This window comes from Echiichthys vipera (assembly GCF_963691815.1).
Source record: "Echiichthys vipera genome assembly, chromosome: 8".
NCBI lineage: Eukaryota > Metazoa > Chordata > Actinopteri > Perciformes > Trachinidae > Echiichthys > Echiichthys vipera.
The window spans coordinates 13,021,837-13,039,073 of record NC_139833.1 but is presented as its reverse complement, the minus strand read 5'-3'; the positions used below and the strand labels follow the sequence as shown (position 1 = coordinate 13,039,073).

Sequence of the window (17,237 nt, the reverse complement as noted above, 5' to 3'; positions counted from 1 at the left end):
TGTGCCTTTTTAGTTTGTATCTGTGCTGTAGTGTCACTAGCTGTTACATTAGCTGTTGGTAAATGTTTATTCATATTGTTTTCAAAGTAGTTCTCTCTTTGCTCTTTCACAAGTTTTTGCTTTTAGTGACAGTGCTGTGATTGTGTGATGTAGCCTTTTCCATTCTTAAAGAAGTAATTTACCTTGGTTGTGTTGAAATTCAACAGTGTCAAGGTAGCAGCATGCTCGAGATTATTCACAAAACCCACATTCAGGATCGTGAAACATTCGTATAGCACAACACTGCCACAAACAACTGCCACTGGAGCTGTTTTATGAATAACAACCAGGCAGAAATATGATCCTGAATGAGCTCTTGAGATGCAACATGCTGGAATTCAGCACTAACATTTAAAGAGCTTAAAAGACAGTATACAGTATATCACTTCAAATTTAGAACCAAATAAATCATCATGGACACATTTTTTAAAATGATAAACAGACAAAATGGCAGTCATGCCTGTCTCTACATGTTAAGAACTAACAGGTTAAACTATAAAAGTCACGTGCACTGTAAAAAGACTGTGTACGTGTTTCTTACTGGCCGATATATGTGCGCAAATACGGTACATGCTGCTGGCTTTGGCTTTGAAACCATATCATTGCATCTCTAATGAACTCCTCCATTGTCTACCATCTGATATCATCTTTCCTGAGACTTGATAGCAGATGTGTAAGCAGGTGTGAAATCATAATGCAGATGTTATTAGTGTGGCGTTTACACGGACATCACCACTCTTTCCACTCCACTAAACCGATAATTGCTGCTGGAACTGAGGCCCTGCTCCGTGTTTCCTTCCAGTGGACAGGATCGTGGGTCTGGACCAAGTGTCGACAGGAGAGAACAGTGGGCCAGTCACGTTCGGTGCGACGAAGACGAAGAAGGGAATGTTCAGGACCGTTGGTCAGCTTTACAAGGAGTCGCTCACAAAGCTCATGGCCACACTGAGGAACACCAATCCCAACTTCCTCCGCTGCATCATCCCCAACCATGAGAAGAGGGTAGGATAGGGGGACGAGGGTAAAAAATTAAAACAGACAAGAGAGAAAGCAGAAGGCAAAAGGAAGAAATTAATTTTTCCATTCTTTCCACTCTTTCCTTTCTCTTGTCTGCTTGTTGTCAGGCTGGTAAACTGTCCCCCAACCTGGTTTTGGACCAACTGAGGTGTAATGGAGTTTTGGAGGGGATCCGTATCTGCAGACAAGGCTTCCCAAACCGCATCCCATTCCAGGAGTTCAGACAGAGGTGTGCGTGTGCGTGTGCGTGTGCGTGTGCGTGTGTGTGCGTGTGTGTGTGCGTGTGTGTGTGTGTGTGTGTGTGTGTGTGTGTGTGTGGACAAGAATACACTAAATGTCTCATCATGGCTCCTGTTAATGACCCTTTTGACACATTCTCAGGTGTTATTTGCTCAAACACAAAAAATACAAAATCACATTTGTCCTCCAGATATGAGATCCTGACTCCGAATGCTATTCCTCGCACCTTCATGGATGGCAAACAGGCATCAGAACTGATGGTGAGTCATTTCTTTTCTTAAGCTTTAAGATTTCAACAAACTGTACAATGATTCAAATGGTGGAAATCTCCAACCGCTGTTTCCTCGTTCAGATCAGAGCTTTGGAACTGGATCAAAACCTGTTCAGGGTGGGTCAGAGTAAAGTCTTCTTCAGAGCTGGAGTCCTGGCTCACCTGGAAGAAGAAAGAGACCTAAAGATCACAGACACCATCATACGCTTCCAGAGCGCATGCAGAGGCTACCTCGCTCGAAAGTAAGAGCATCACCTAAGAGAAAACATTAGCAGAGAGAAAGGTATGATAGATACTGAATTGTTGTTGCTGCCGGTAATGTTTAAACCTTTAATACACATACATTCAGACTTAACTTGACTCATCAGCCAGTCAACACTCACTTTCTTACTAAATGAAACTAAATGGATAGGAGAGACAAACATGTAACACTGGTAGGGTTTCTCTGTAAGGAGCACTTGCTTGCTGGTGTTTAGGACGCAGTTTTGTATTTCACCCTTAAGAGTGGGAGCGTTAATATTTAATCTTTTGTCAGCCCCCTATCAGGGACAATGACTTTGGCATGTTATCAACATAAATAATAAAGTTGTATTTTTACAATGGAGCCTAACTGATTAGAGGTCTGTTTACTTGTGTAGCACAATTCATGCACAAAGGCAGATCAGAGTGCTTTACATACAGTAATTCATCAAAACATAAAAATGATAATTAGAAATGATTAAATGTCCTAAATCCTCAACTAAGTGGCCGTAGTGGTGGCCTTGGCTAATGAAATGTCTTTGTCATTCGCTTTTTTGCTTGACAACAAGATATCTTGTGTTTAGATACCGGTCACTCAGTGTTAGTAAAGTACACTGCGTAGTATATATGTTAGTAGGAAGGAGTACAGGTCAAAAAGGGAGTTAAGCCAAATCTCGGCATATGTCAAAGTAATCATTAAGTTGTTGATGTTGCAGGAAAAAAAAAAAGACATTTTACTTCAGGTTTAAAGTTTGGGGTTGTCATTTGTTGTGGGTAAAGAAGAACTAATACCTAACATCTATCTAGTTCTGTAGTTTCTATGCCTGAAAGGACAAAGAACAGTCATTTTTCAGAATACCTGCACACTCACATGTATTTTTGTTGATTTATTGTGACATTTTTCTAACTTCTCAGATCCTTCCTGAAGAAGCAGCAGCAGCTGAGCGCTCTGAGGGTGATGCAGAGGAACTGTGCTGCTTACCTCAAACTCAGGAACTGGCAGTGGTGGCGGCTGTTCACCAAGGTACTGAGCGCACAACTACAGTACATTACAACACAGACATACTGTATAATATTAACTGCGACACAGCTGAAAATTCTCTGTTTATTTTTGCTCTTTTTTTTACTTTTTACTGATTTAGTTTCTTTTAGTTGCACTAGTAAAGCAAATTGTTGTTTAAACATTTGTCTTGAAATGTGACAGTAAAATATAAAAAAGAGAGAGATATAATTACAGGAAGAAAAATAGCTCACAGTAAACAAAATTAACAACTAAAGCAAAAGGCAACTAGATTGGGTTTTAGAACCTTGCAATAGAAACAATATGATGTCAAATCCATACAATGACTGTAGATTCTTCATAAGAGAAAGAAAAAGAAAATGATTTGGATACAGGAAATTAAATCAGAGGAATGCCGGAAGAGAGACGTCCCCCATATTGACCTCTGACCCTTGTTCTGTGCCAAACAGGTGAAGCCCTTGCTGCAGGTGACCCGGCAAGATGAGGAGATCCAGGTTAGGGAGACGGAGCTCCAGAAGGCCAAGGACAATCTCACCCGAGTGGAGCAGGACTTCACAGATCTGGACAAGAAACATGCTCAGGTAAACAAACCTCCATTACGTTCTGCTGCCTGTCCACCCCTGTTCGCCCCTACACTGAAAACCTTCTGCTATGAATCAGTGCTTCGCTCACCAATCCTCCTCCTCCTCTTCCTCCTCTCTTTGTCACATTCTAGCTGATAGAGGAGAAGGCAGTACTGGCTGACCAACTGCAGGCGGAGGCGGAGCTGTTTGCGGAGGCAGAGGAGATGAGGGCTAGGTTGGCCAGTCGAAAACAGGAGCTGGAGGAGGTGCTGAGCGAGATGGAGAGTCGACTGGAGGAAGAGGAGGAAAGAGGCGTGCAGTTCACCAATGAGAAGAAGAAGATGCAGCAGAATATACAGGTTAGATTAAGTTAAAACAAATGAACCCTTCAGAAAAATGTAAACAAAAGCATATTGTTGTTCCAATGCTGAACCGATCCAATAATTTAAAAAAAACTACTGTAAAATAGTTTAATTTTTTACCTTTTGCATTATGACTTACTGTCAAACTAGAAATAAAGTTATATGGCATTCATTCTTTTATTTTATTTGTTTTATTTTATTGTTTAAACAATTTAAAAACATGCATAGAAATTACAAAAAATGACAAATGAAATGATAAACTCTTCTTTGGATCCTCGCCCATAAAACAATTCACAAAGTTATTGAGAAAACCTATTAAAAGTGATGGTAAACTTATGACAATATATGTTTGGTAGCAACAATGTGTGTGTGTGTGTGTGTGTGTGTGTGTGTGTGTGTGTGTGTGTGTGTGTGTGTGTGTGTGTGTGTGTGTGTGTGTGTGTGTGTGTGTGTGTGTGTGTGTGTGTGTGTGTGTGTGTGTGTGTGTGTGTGTGTGTGTGTGTGTGTGTGTGTGTGTGCGCGCGTGTCCTCTGTTTGTATAACCTGAGCCTCATCCATACAGGGTTAGTAGCACACAGCTGTTAAATAATAATATATGTACTTTTTAAACTCGCTGTTATCAGATCAGTACTCTACATCTATAGAGGTATCAGAAAATCTATAACTAAAAATACTGACTCGTCTGTTCTTTCAGACAGATTTGCTGCATTATAAAAAAATTATAAAAATTACAATGTTTCATTAAAATTGTTACTTAAATCATGTGGTCTCCTTGTCAGGACCTGGAGGAGCAGTTGGAGGAGGAGGAAAGTGCCCGACAGCGCCTCCTGCTGGAGAAGGTTACCCTGGACACCAAAGTGAAGAGTCTGGATACCGACCTGCTGAATACAGTGGAGCAGAGAGACCGATTCAGCAAGGTGGGCACATTACAACTTTATCATCTCGTGTGAGTTTGTTTTGCATATTTTTATGAGTTTCGTGATCCAATGCAATGTTGTTATTTTTCTCTGAACAGGAGAAGAAACAGCTGGAGGAGCGTCTGAGCGAGGTGACTGATCAGCTCACTGAGGAGGAGGAGAAAACCAAAAGTCTGAACAAACTCAAGAACAAACAGGAGGCTGTCATCGCTGACTTGGAGGGTAACTGTCCTTATGTCATTGCTCAGGAAACATACAGGTGTAATGAAACTGTATGTTCCATGTAGTCATCAATCCTTTTGATTTGATTCCATGCTGTGATGGCATTAAAATGAGCCGACGTTGTTTTTAAGATTATTTTGGTACGATGTGAAGTTAAAACTTCCCACAACTTTAAATAGTTTAACTACAATTTAACTATTTAATTCCTAAAAATGAGTGAATAATTGTGAAAAATCAGTATTAAACTACAATAAATATCTTCAAAGCAACCTCCCAACCTTGTTATTTACAGTCATAATTACCATAGTTATCCATCTTTGTCCCTTTATAAATACTAAAATAATAAAATAATATCTGTCACTTATACGCTTGTGTGCAGAGCGCCTGAAGCGTGAAGAGCAAGGACGCATGGAGCAGGAGAAGTGTAGGAGAAGGATGGAGAATGACTCTTTGGAGGCCCAGGAGCAGATGGCGGACCTGGGCATGCTGTCCGGTGAACTGAGGACCAGTCTGGCTCAGAAGGAGAAGGAAATTACCACCCTGCAGGGCCGGTGAGACACAGGAGGACATAAGATGACATGCAGTAACACAAATAAAAGCTTGTCATAGATTATTCACACTACACCCCTCCCTTAATGAATCTTTGTCTTTCTCTGTTTCTGTCAGGTTGGAGGAAGAAGGGGCGCGTCGTGCTGAAGCTCAGAGAGCACTGAGGGAGGCCATGTCCCAGGTGTCTGAGCTGAAGGAGGAAGTAGAGAATGAGCGAGGGATGAGGGAAAGAGCGGAGAAACAGAGGCGAGACCTGGGGGAGGAGCTGGAGGCTTTAAGAACTGAGCTGGAGGACACTCTAGACACCACAGCTGCCCAGCAGGAGCTAAGGTAAACGTTACACACATACATTTAGGCTTTGATAGCTCAAGATAGATAACGCTAAAAGAAAGTGTAACAAAGGGGCGAGAATTACACCCCTTTGAACCCTTTCTCTTCTCTCCACGCAGGTCTCGTCGGGAGTCGGAATTAAACGATCTCCAGCGGTGCGTTGAAGATGAGACTCGCCGCCATGAGGCCCAGCTTTCAGAGCTCCGAGTCAAACACAGCGCTGCAATAGACAGCCTCCAGGAACAGCTGGACAATAGCAAGAGAGTAAGAGGGAAAAGCAAACACATTCAAAAACACATGCACTAGTAACCTTTTCGCTCATCGGGTATCGTGTCCATGTTCTCTTTCAGGCACGTCAGTCCCTGGAGAAGGCCAAGGCAGTGCTGGAGGAAGAGAGGCAGAATTTGAGCTCGGAGCTCAAGAGCCTCCAAGGGAGCCGTACGGAGAGCGACAGAGGCCGCAAGAGGGCGGAGGGTCAGCTGCAGGAGCTCACCGCCCGATTGGCTCAGGCTGACAGAGAGAGGGAGGAGAGAGAAGAGCGAGTGCACAAGTTACAGGTGCAGATGGATATAAACGCATCGATATTAAACCTTTAATGTTTATGATCGGTTGTTAATTTTTTGTGTGTTCAAATAAGTGTTGCTTTGTATGTTTTGAACGTCACAAAATCTGTTTCTGCAGTCAAGATGTATTACTCCACTCTTTTTCAGTGTGAGATTGAGGGTCTCTCCAGCAGTGTGTCCTCCTCTGACACCAAATCCCTTCGTCTCACTAAAGAGGTCAGCAGCCTGGAGAGCCAGCTACATGATGCAAAGGTAACAAAGTGAAACACACTGAGACACCAGGGTCAGGGCCGGTGTGCATAAGGCTACAGCCACAGGCACTTTTAGCACTGGAGAGAATAGCAAGTTTTAAAAACATCTTGAAGAAAATCCTCTATTGGCTCTAATCCAATCACCGGGCTAACATTGACACTCTTGTCTTTTCTTCTCTCTCAGGAAAATCTGCAGGATGAAACTCGTCAAAAGATGGCTCTGGGCTCGAGGGTGCGGGCGCTGGAGGAGGAGAAGGAGGGACTGATGGAAAGACTGGAGGAGGAGGAGGAGAGAGCCAAAGAGTTGACCCGGCAGATTCAGACTCATACCCAGCAGGTAAAGAGACCCACGCATGTTTTTTCTAACTCAAGTACTGCGGCTTCATCTCTTTGAAACAGATCTCAATCAATCAATTTATGTTATTCCAGACCCTGTAAAAGGCATATTTAACTTTAATAACCCCCTCTCTGCTTCACCTTTGCAGCTTGCCGAGCTTCGTAAGCAGTCTGAGGAGGTGAACACTGCGGTGGAATCCGGAGAGGAGACACGCAGAAAACTCCAGAGAGAGCTGGACAGCACCGTCCAGAGGGAGCGACAAAGGGAGGAGGAGAAGGAGAGGGTGGAGAGGCAGAGGGAGCGACTGAGGGAAGAGATAGAGGACATGACACTTGCCCTGCAGAGAGAGAGACAGAATTGCACAGCCCTGGAGAAGAGGCAGAAGAAGTTTGACCAGGTCAGAGCCTCTTCACTTTGCTTCCATGCACAGGCTGCAAAGATATTCGTGAAATCCCTTGACCTCTAACTTTGTCTCCGTCACCCCATCAGTGTCTGGCAGAGGAGAAGGCGGTGAGCGCTCGTCTGGCAGAGGAAAAGGACAGAGCAGAGGCAGACAGTCGAGAGAAGGAGACAAGATATCTGGCACTTTCCAGATCCTTGCAGGTGAACTAATAGAGAGCAGACAGTACAAGATTTTGTGTGATGTATCTGTAATTATGGTGATTAATCTTCTTCTCTTGTTTCTGTGTGTAGGAAGCCCAGGACCAAAGGGAAGAGCTAGAGAGGGCCAACAAGCAGCTCCGTCTGGAAATGGAACAGCTTGTAAACCAGCAGGACGACGTCGGCAAGAGTGTAAGAATCTTCCTCTTGAGACTCCTTTGTTTTTTTTGTGTCTCAGCTCTCAGTGAGTCACCACCTCTTATCTGCTCTTGTGTCAGGTCCATGAGCTGGAGCGCAACCGTAGGTCTTTAGAAACAGAAGCCCAGAACCTGCGAGTTCAGACGCAGGAGCTGGAGGAGGAGCTGACGGAGGCGGAGAACTCGAGGCTGAGGCTGGAAGTCACCCTGCAGGCGCTCAAGGCTCAATTTGAGAGGGAGATAAGCACCAGCGAGGAGAAGGGAGAAGAGAAGAGGAGGGCGCTCAGCAAACAGGTAGAGAGAGGAGGGAGAGAGGACATCACAGTGTGTTGTTGCTGTTTTTCCCTCCAAATAACTTAAGACATTCTCCTTCTTCCTATGCCAGGTGAGGGAGTTGGAGATCCAGCTGGAGGAGGAGAGGAGTCAAAGGTCTCAGGCTGTGTCGTCCAGGAAGCAGCTGGAAGCAGAACTGCAGGACACTGAGTCCCAGGTGGACACAACCACCCGTGGGAAAGAAGAGGCTGTGAAGCAGCTGCGGAGGCTGCAGGTAAAGACATTTTCCCATGCGTAAACATTGATTTTCTGTGCTTGACAATGGCCTGCATTTTTTTAACGTCTCTATTTTTCACAGGGTCAAATGAAGGAAGTTCTGCGCGAGCTAGAGGAGAGCAAGTTGTCTCGGGAGGAGGTGATCGCACAGTCGAAAGACAACGAAAAGAGGATCCAAACTCTGGAGGCAGAAGTCCTGCAGTTCACTGAGGTGCGTGTATTTAACTGAAACCCAGCAGAAATATTACGATAAAAAGCTTTTTTAAATGCCGTTTTTGTGGCAAGTAACTTTTAACCTGTCTGCATTATTTGACTGTGTAGGAACTTGCTGTATCAGAGAGGCAGAAGAGACAGGCTCAGCAGGAGAGGGACGAGATGGCTGATGAGATGGTCAACACTAGCTCTGGAAAGTTAGTGTCACTTAAATACAGATATACTATGTTGGTCAGTGTCTTCATTGGCATATGGACTTGTGTTGGTATTTCTAAAATGTAATGTTTGTCCAGGAACATACTGTTTGAAGAGAAGCGCAGGTTAGACTCAAGAGTCAGTCAGCTGGAGGAGGAGCTGGAGGAGGAGCAGAGTAACTCTGAGCTGATGGCGGAGAGACAAAGAAAGACCGCTCTACAGGTACGGCACATGTACATGCACGCACACGTCCACCACTCTTTCTGTAACCACATGACATGCATGGAAGTGCACGTCCTCCCACTGATGCTCTTCTTGTGGCTCAGGTGGAGACTCTGACCGTGCAGCTGCAGGGAGAGAGGACTTTGGCCCAGAAGGCAGAGGCGGCTCGGGAGCAGCTGGAGAGGCAGAACAAGGAGCTGAAGACCCGACTGGGGGAGATGGAGGGAGCAGTGAGGGGCAAACATAAGCTCAGTGTCGCCGCCCTGGAGGCCAAGATAGATTCAATGGAGGAGAATCTGGAACAGGAGAGACAGTGAGAGAAACAGACACACGCATCTTAGCACAGATAACACATTTGAAAGAGATAACAATGCCCTTTTTTTATGAGGCTTGCACATAAAATGTGAACAAAATAATGAGGGGCAATACACCAGGATCAATATATAATTTAACACTTTATGAAAGGTTTCTTTTTCAACTTTCTCACCTAAAAAATTTTACTCAAAGAGACACTAGCAACCAGGAAGAGACTCAAAACGACCCCAAAGAGCATAAAACAACTACAAATAGAGCAAAACAACTATGAAGTGTGTGTATCTTGATCCTATGTAGGAGGGTTGGTGGGCCCTTTTGCACATCTGTGCCCAAGGGCCCATTGTCTCATCATCTGCCCGTGCTTATGATGAATTCATGAATTAAATTTCTATATCTCAGGGAACGAGCCATTGCAAACAAACTGATGCGAAAGACAGAGAAGAAACTGAAGGAGGTGATGATGCAGGCAGAAGACGAGAGAAGACACGCAGACCAGTACAGAGAACAGGTAAGAAAGTAACGTAATCCACACGAGGACACACAGAAGAGTTTTAGCCAGAGACAGAGAAATAAATAATCATTCAATGGGGCTCAGGTCAGCTAAGGTCTCTGCTCTGATTGTGACCCAGGGCACAAAGAGAGTGTTGAAAAATCATCCTAAAATGAGTGATTTATCCGGCTCAAGCCAGCCTAATCCTAATCCCACTCTCCATCCATCATCATTGGGAAGATAGAGTGTATTCCACTCTGAAAAATAAATCCATCAGCCACAGCAGAGACACTGACTCTCCTCCCAAAACAACATCGGTGATAATCTGCCAGGTTTAATCTGACTCCTGATCCCTATCAGTCCTCCTGTTCCCAGACTAATCTCTCTTTTATATATTCGTCCCCTTCTCTTCCTGTTCTCCTCTTTACTCCGATCTCATATCCCACCCAACCTCTGCAATATGCTCCATCCTTTCCCTCCTCTTCCCCTCCTTCGCTCCGCTTCTCTTCTCTCCTCTTCGCCCCTCCTTTCTCCTCCTAGCTGGATAAGTCGATGGTCCGCCTGAAGCAGCTGAAGAGGCAACTGGAGGAGGTGGAGGAGGACAACTCTCGCTCCAACGCCCAGAAGAGGAAGCTGCAGAGAGAGCTGGAGGAGCTCACCGACGGCAGCCAGAGCATGGCAAGAGAGATCGCCGCTCTCCGCAGCCAACTCAGGTAACCGTTTGTTTGTGCACGTATTTTGTGTGCTTGAATGATCATTTATTGTTGTTTTGTTTGTTTTTAACCCCCTCATTAACTCCATATGATTTGTTTTGTTGTGCTCTTTTGTTGCATCCGTTTGTGTCCATCTAACACTGACAAACTGTCCATCTGTGTCCGTCACATCAACACTCAGCCTCCCTGAATGGAAAGCGGATCAGTAGGTCAATGTGTGTGTCATTTTTTTATTATTTGTGTGTGTCTGTCTGTGTGTGGAAGGGTGGAGGCTTAATGCACATGCACGGTTCATTTGGTCCATGTGTTGGATGTTTTTTATGATTTACCATTTTGTGCATTTCATCTGTGGTTAAAAAAGATATGTGATATAATAATGATTCAGATCCACTTTATTATCCCACACCAGGAAATGTGTTCATAGTAAAAACAAACACATCTCGATCTAAAACTTAATAATCTCATCTCATCTCATCTTCAACCGCTTATCCGGGGTCGGGTCGCGGGGGCAGCAGCTTTAGCAGGGGACCCCAATAATAATTGTAAACCCTTGCCCTCCATACTTTTTATTATCCCACTGTTATTCTGCTGTTGTCCCAAGGACAAATAGTATTGCAACAATCAACTGTTTAATTGATCATTAATTGATTATTCATTAAAGTAATTCATCAAGAAGAAATGCAAGTAAACATTTGCTGTTTCAAGCTTTGCAAATGTGAAAGTTTACTTCTTCCTTTGTTTTAGTTAGCCTTAATGCTAAGCTAGTGCATTTCTTCAAGTCTGTTTCTAGTGCGACTTTTAGAGCTTGTCAGACCAGTGTAGGGAAGCACAGTTTAACCTACAGGTGTTTCTGATGGCTCCTGAAAGTGGTTTTGCGGACTTCCAGTTGAGTAAAAAGTAAAGTCAAAGTGGCTGCCGATGCATTTGCAGAAACCGACCGGATAATAGAGATAACATAACTCTGACCGGGTGCAAGTATGTGACTGATAGACAAGCTGCACACGTGGAATTTATGTTCTGCTTTAATGGAAGGATTTCATGTTTCAAAAAAGACTTCACGCATGAGGACTTTCTAGTATGTCTGGCACTGATAGGACTAGTTTACAAAGTCTTTAAAGTGCTTTGTATCTTCTTCACTTTCCAAACTCAGGTGCGGGTGGAAATGCACTCAGCTGGTTCACAGCAAGACGTAACTGTCTGTTTTCTTGTCCAGGCGTGCTCCGTTGCCCCTGGCGTTGCGTGGACGCAGAGCGCTGGTTGACGACCTTTCGCTGGAGAACTCTGACTCAGAGGAGCCCCCTGCCTCACCGACCCCCTCCTCTGGACTCCCAGGGACCCCGACTCCCTCCTCTGAACACAGTCTGGACCCTCCGCCGCCCTACAGCGTCAACAACGCAGAGTGACACGCACATAGACTCTGTTGCCAACATAATGCACACACACACACACACACACACACACACACACACACACACACTCACACACACTGGTATCTCACAGCCTCGACCACTCAGGGGGGAAGGAGTGACACGCACACAGCACATAACAACGCACTAGTTTCTAATAGTAAATTTAGGATGAATACATCGGGCGCTGTAACTGTAAAACAACCTCACTGAAAAATAGAAAAAGTGTAAAAATTAGATTTTACAACGACTCAACTGGAATTAATTTTTATTTTGTAACAAACTGTGACATAAAAACAACATAACAAAAACTGGAAATTTCTACATTACATCTCTGTAATGCACTAAACTACAGTTCCCAGAGTTCTGAGGGGAAAGTGAATTATAACAACTAATTTCATGATGCTGTACAGTAATTAGAGGGAGGAAAACATTACAGTAGTCATGTCTTTTACATTAGGATGTATTTTAAAGCTAAACCATGTTTAACCCTTTGAGGAGGACTATATATATATTCTGTATATATATATATATAATCTGATTTCATAAAGGGCTGCTGGACGGTGAAAATACTTCTGAAAGGTGTTGAGACAATCTATATACATGTTACATAAAGCAGTTAACGAGAAATTCAAATACACACATGGAATAATGTGATTTCTGACGTTTTTCATGTCAGTTTTTAAATCATTACATTTGAAACTTGTAATAATCTGGAAAACACAGAGGAAAAGGAAAACTATGGCGGACATGTTGGGTGAGTTAGCAAGAGACAAACAGTAATTAATAACAAATATTTAATGAAACTTTTATTGTATCTGGCGGATCAGAAACTGGGAAGCGTTACACTAAGTTCACATAATTTGTCAGAACTGTAGAGACACATTTGACCATAATACGCAGTAAAGCTGCACTGAAGTTGTATGAAATAAATAAATCCTTCTGTAGATTAGAAACAGTCTGTTGTTAGACAAAGCAGTAGGTAGTATTAGATAGTTTCTTTGACTAAAATCTTAACATATTGCTTCAGAAATTTGAATCTGTATAATTTATATCCAATGTAAACTTAAGTTATTGATCGCTGGTTATTTTCTGTGCGACTCTTCTCGTCTTCTTGTGGGGAAGCACGTTAGTCGGATCATTTCTGCTCCTGCTGGCACTGATGTCGGCCTAAACGGGCCACTCAGCGTTACGGCGTCGCGTCTCAGAGGTGAATTTGCGTAGAAAGACTTTTCTGGTGGATAACTGGTTTGACTGGTGAAAGGTCGCAGCTGGTGGAGAAAAGAACATTTATGCTATGTCTGCAACGGTAACATAAAAATGACCTGTGGAGAGCTGTATTAACTGATCTTTTTACCCAAAGCAGAACAACTTTTGACAGTGGATTTTTTTTGTTCTTGTTTTAGACTGATAAGCATACGGCGTTTTATTTTGACAAGCATCTTGTACATTGTAATTTTGATTTTTACTGATTATCTGTGTAAATTATTGATCAAACAAAGCTTTTGTGTTTAACCAAATGGTGGGCGTATGGATGAGAAAAAGGGACTTAAATCAGTAGTAAACGTAGAGTAGCTGAGTAGTTGAGGAGAATAGACGACAGTAGAGGCTGGTGAGGTTTTCCACTGGATGATCTCCTCAGTAGGATAAACTCTCTGTAGAACAACTGAGCACGAGACTCGGAGCATTTTCAGATTTAGAGGTATTAGATTAAAAAAATGACAATGGTGGCACTGAGGAATGATTTTTTTTATGAAGCAAACAATAAAAAATAGAACAAAAAGTAGGATTTTCTTCAGCTATCGATTCAAATTGACATTGCATGTGCGAACACAAGCAGCTCCATGACCCTGCTGTGAAACAGACAATGTTTTTGTGAAACCTGGTTACAAATATGTTTTTCTCTTGGTGAAACAGCTCCATTTTACTCAGCTTGTTTTATTTATTGTTTAACAAAGACTTTTTCTTTTGTTCATGACGTTCTTCAGCACCTGTTTGCCTGTCGTGGCTTTAAGGCCGTCCAGTTAGTAAATGTGATGTCTGGATATTGACGTAGACACCAATAACAATGTTTTTAAAGAAGCAGTTCAACATTTTGGGAAATGCCGTTATCTGCTTTCTTTCAGAGAGTTATATGGGGAATTATCTACCACTTGCATGTCTGTGCAGTAAATATGAAGCTAAAGCCAGCAACCGCTTAGCTTAGTTTAGCTTAGCTTAGCTTAGCTTAGCATAAAGGCTGGAAACGGGGAAACGGCTTTCCTTTCTCTGTTCAGAGGTGACAAAATCCACCTACCAGCACATCTGAAGCTCATCAATTTACACTTACCAAAAGTTGAATTTTAACAGGCGGTTATATTCCAGACCATTTATTTGCAGACCATATAAAAACGCAGCATGACACTTGTACAGTTTTTGTTACCTGTTTCCAGTGAATGTGCGAGGCTAAACTAAAGGTTTTCTGGTTGAAGCTACATATTTACCTACAGACATGAAAATATTGATCTTCTGCAGCTCTACAAAAAAAAGCCTATTTCCCAAATTAGAACTTTTCCTTTAAATGATAAAGAGTGTCACTGGCGCTTTAACCTTCACTTGGCACTAAAGAAAGATAAAGAAAAATCACAAATGTTGCTCTGAATGTTTTCTTTTTATTCAGGTTATTTTATATATATACACATGGTAAAGGATTAATGATCCTGTTGGTGTTTACCGTTGGTTACGCACAGGACCGGTACAGTAGTTTTCAGGGTTGTCATCAATGCTCCCTCCTCTTACTTCTGTTTTAAATGAACAGTTAAAATGAAACAGCAATGCAAAGCTAACATCTGGAAAAAGGACAACAATAAGCACATACAGTGCTAACGTCTCCGTATCCATCAGACATGTTAAGCTTTTCATTGCCTTGCCAGGTTCATCATTACTCACAGTGACCGGTGAAGACAGATCAAGAAAGAGTTTGACTTCTGACGACATATATTTAACACCCTGTGAAAGGGTTTTATTTTTTTTTCCTGTATGTACAATTCTTTTATTTTAGTAATATGCAATTGATTTAGTTTGAAGCTGTGTGTTTTTTTAAAGATATTGTGTAAACGCTGCACTTTACACATTACCAGTGAAGATAAACAGAGCCGGGCACTGTCAGGACATCACGTCTGCTTTGTCAGGTTGTATTTTATCTCAAAGAGGCCGACATTAAGCCAAATGAGTTGACAACATGTGTCATCACGACACACTCTGTCACTCTGAACTGTCCACTTCGATGTCGTAATTTCAGAATGTCGTATCAACGTCTAAACGTGGCGACCTTGTTCACGCCTTGACAGACCAAAATCTGAAGACACGTGGACTGGACTGCTGGAAGGAGAACAGTTCTGTCCGCCTGTAGCAGGAGACGAGGCCGGTGCTTCTCTAAGGTGTTATTTTTCTCTCTGTGTTTCTTTATGGCTACTGTGGAACTTGAAACATTTTGAAATTGACATTTTGTTTGATTGTTTTAGCCTTTTTTTTGTTATTGATTCTGTAATTATAAAACATCTGACTGGGGTTAACTTTAATATATGTCGTTGGTTTTGATCTTTGTGTTTGTGTGTTTCTTTGAGAGCTGGGCACGAGTCAAGTCCTGCAGTCAAAGCTGAAATTGTCTCTATATCCTGACAGCTCTGAGACAATGTCTGTTTCCACCTGCTGCTCCCTGTCTGCTGTCAACAGTGATGTGACGTTCGCAAACAAAGTGGTTCTTTTGAACGACTCTTTGGCATGAATGAAGGGAACCAAGTTGCATTTGAGAGTCTTCTGTGTTTCACTGTTCAAACTTTTACCGCTTGCTCCAGATCCGCTCAAGGCTTTGTGTCACTGTCACTTCCCCTGACAGTGACCACAGCAGCGGACTGCAGGATGCACTGACAGCTGTTTCACTGAAAACACACCAAACATGCCTGATCAATGTTTGCAGATAAATAATAACCCCCACCCCTTAAAAACTATATTTTAAAAAGAACAATGAGACGCTTCTTTTAACAGCTGCTGGAAAGGAACAGAGTCATGAGATCCGGCTCCAAACAAAAAGTAATATTCGTTAAAACTATGAAACTGGGCAGCACCGATCAAATACGAATCAAGATTCTGTCACTGTATTGTCTATTTCTCACATAAAGTATTTTCAGAAACATATTTTGATTCAATTTTATTTTATTTATAGTGCCAAATCAAAACAAAAGTTATCCCGGGACACTTTACAGAGTAGGTATAGACCACACTCTATGACTTATTTATGATTTACAGAGACCCAACAATTCCCCCGTAGAGTACGGTGGCAACGAAAACCTTCCCTATAACAGGCAGGGACGTCGGACAGACCCAGCTCTGTGGAGGACGGACATCTGTCTGCACCGGTTGACGAGGAAGAAAAAGAGAGCGAAAAAGATGGGCAGAGAGAGACAAAGACAGAGACAGACACACTTCCAGTAACTATAATAATATCTATAGTTATGTGAATATTACTTATATGTCTAACAGTAGAAACAAGCACAGCTAGGGTGATAGAATATGAAAATGATAATAATTATGGCAAACATGATCAATGATGAGTAGTGAACAGCAGCTACGACACAGCGAGACATACCACCGATGGTGCCTCTATGGCTACAAATTCCATAGTTTATAAGACTAGTGATAGTTTATGTGACTAATAATTATAATAGCAGCAGGAAGCGTCATGCAGGACCACGATCAGCAGATACCTGATCGTGGTGGTGTTTAGCTGTAAAATGAGAAAGTTTGTGACCCAGTCAAGTTAAAATCAAGCACCAGCACGGGTCAGACAAACTACTAGGTACTTGAACTTTGAGTACTTCCACTTCACACTTATACTTCTACTCCACGACATTTCAGAGGGAAATATTGTACTTTATACTGCGCTACATTCAATTATTTTATAGAAAAAATATCATTTAATAGAATATGATACAAAAAAGTATAAAACAAACATTTACATAAGCTCCAACTGTAAAATGCTACTTACACATTCATGCATCAGTAATAATAATCCATTGATATACTGTAAAAGTATTATACTCACTTATTATGAGTACTTTTACTTTTCAGTACATTTTGCCAACAAATATAATTGAAATGAGGTTTTTTTGTATTGCTGTATCGATACTTTTACTTAAGTCTGAACACTTCCTCTATCAGTTATACACAAAAATACAACACACTATACAATTATTATTTTTATTATAACAGCTTTTATTGTTTATTTATTTATTTATTTGCTTTATGAATATTTTTCACCACTTTAAATATTAACATTTCATGCAATAATACCACAGTGATCGATACACGGATTAAGACTCACACAGCTCATGTAACAGTAAAAAGCTTAAACATATCTACATATGTGTATATACT

General features: G+C 42.1%; 1 protein-coding gene across 2 annotated transcripts in view; it reads left to right on the top strand.

Moving 5' to 3' along the window:
* The window catches only part of myh14 (myosin, heavy chain 14, non-muscle), a 32,505-nt gene extending 17,104 nt beyond the window's left edge, over nt 1-15,401 (top strand). Inside the window, exons 17-44 of one of the 2 annotated variants that reach the window (XM_083918430.1) lie at nt 842-1,041; nt 1,164-1,285; nt 1,487-1,556; nt 1,649-1,809; nt 2,723-2,831; nt 3,278-3,409; nt 3,544-3,750; nt 4,533-4,670; nt 4,769-4,892; nt 5,272-5,443; nt 5,559-5,771; nt 5,891-6,035; nt 6,122-6,328; nt 6,482-6,586; nt 6,770-6,922; nt 7,071-7,319; nt 7,412-7,525; nt 7,616-7,714; nt 7,801-8,013; nt 8,105-8,266; nt 8,351-8,479; nt 8,590-8,678; nt 8,775-8,898; nt 9,003-9,211; nt 9,613-9,721; nt 10,244-10,416; nt 10,598-10,631; nt 11,630-11,770. In XM_083918430.1, coding sequence (XP_083774556.1) covers nt 842-1,041; nt 1,164-1,285; nt 1,487-1,556; nt 1,649-1,809; nt 2,723-2,831; nt 3,278-3,409; nt 3,544-3,750; nt 4,533-4,670; nt 4,769-4,892; nt 5,272-5,443; nt 5,559-5,771; nt 5,891-6,035; nt 6,122-6,328; nt 6,482-6,586; nt 6,770-6,922; nt 7,071-7,319; nt 7,412-7,525; nt 7,616-7,714; nt 7,801-8,013; nt 8,105-8,266; nt 8,351-8,479; nt 8,590-8,678; nt 8,775-8,898; nt 9,003-9,211; nt 9,613-9,721; nt 10,244-10,416; nt 10,598-10,625 — 3,956 coding nt within the window. In that variant the 3' untranslated portion in view covers nt 10,626-10,631; nt 11,630-11,770. Of the gene's footprint in view, nt 1-841; nt 1,042-1,163; nt 1,286-1,486; nt 1,557-1,648; nt 1,810-2,722; nt 2,832-3,277; nt 3,410-3,543; nt 3,751-4,532; nt 4,671-4,768; nt 4,893-5,271; nt 5,444-5,558; nt 5,772-5,890; nt 6,036-6,121; nt 6,329-6,481; nt 6,587-6,769; nt 6,923-7,070; nt 7,320-7,411; nt 7,526-7,615; nt 7,715-7,800; nt 8,014-8,104; nt 8,267-8,350; nt 8,480-8,589; nt 8,679-8,774; nt 8,899-9,002; nt 9,212-9,612; nt 9,722-10,243; nt 10,417-10,597; nt 10,632-11,629 lie in introns of both variants that reach the window. The other variant, XM_083918429.1, reaches the window with a different exon arrangement.
* The last annotated feature ends 1,836 nt before the right edge of the window (nt 15,402-17,237 follow it).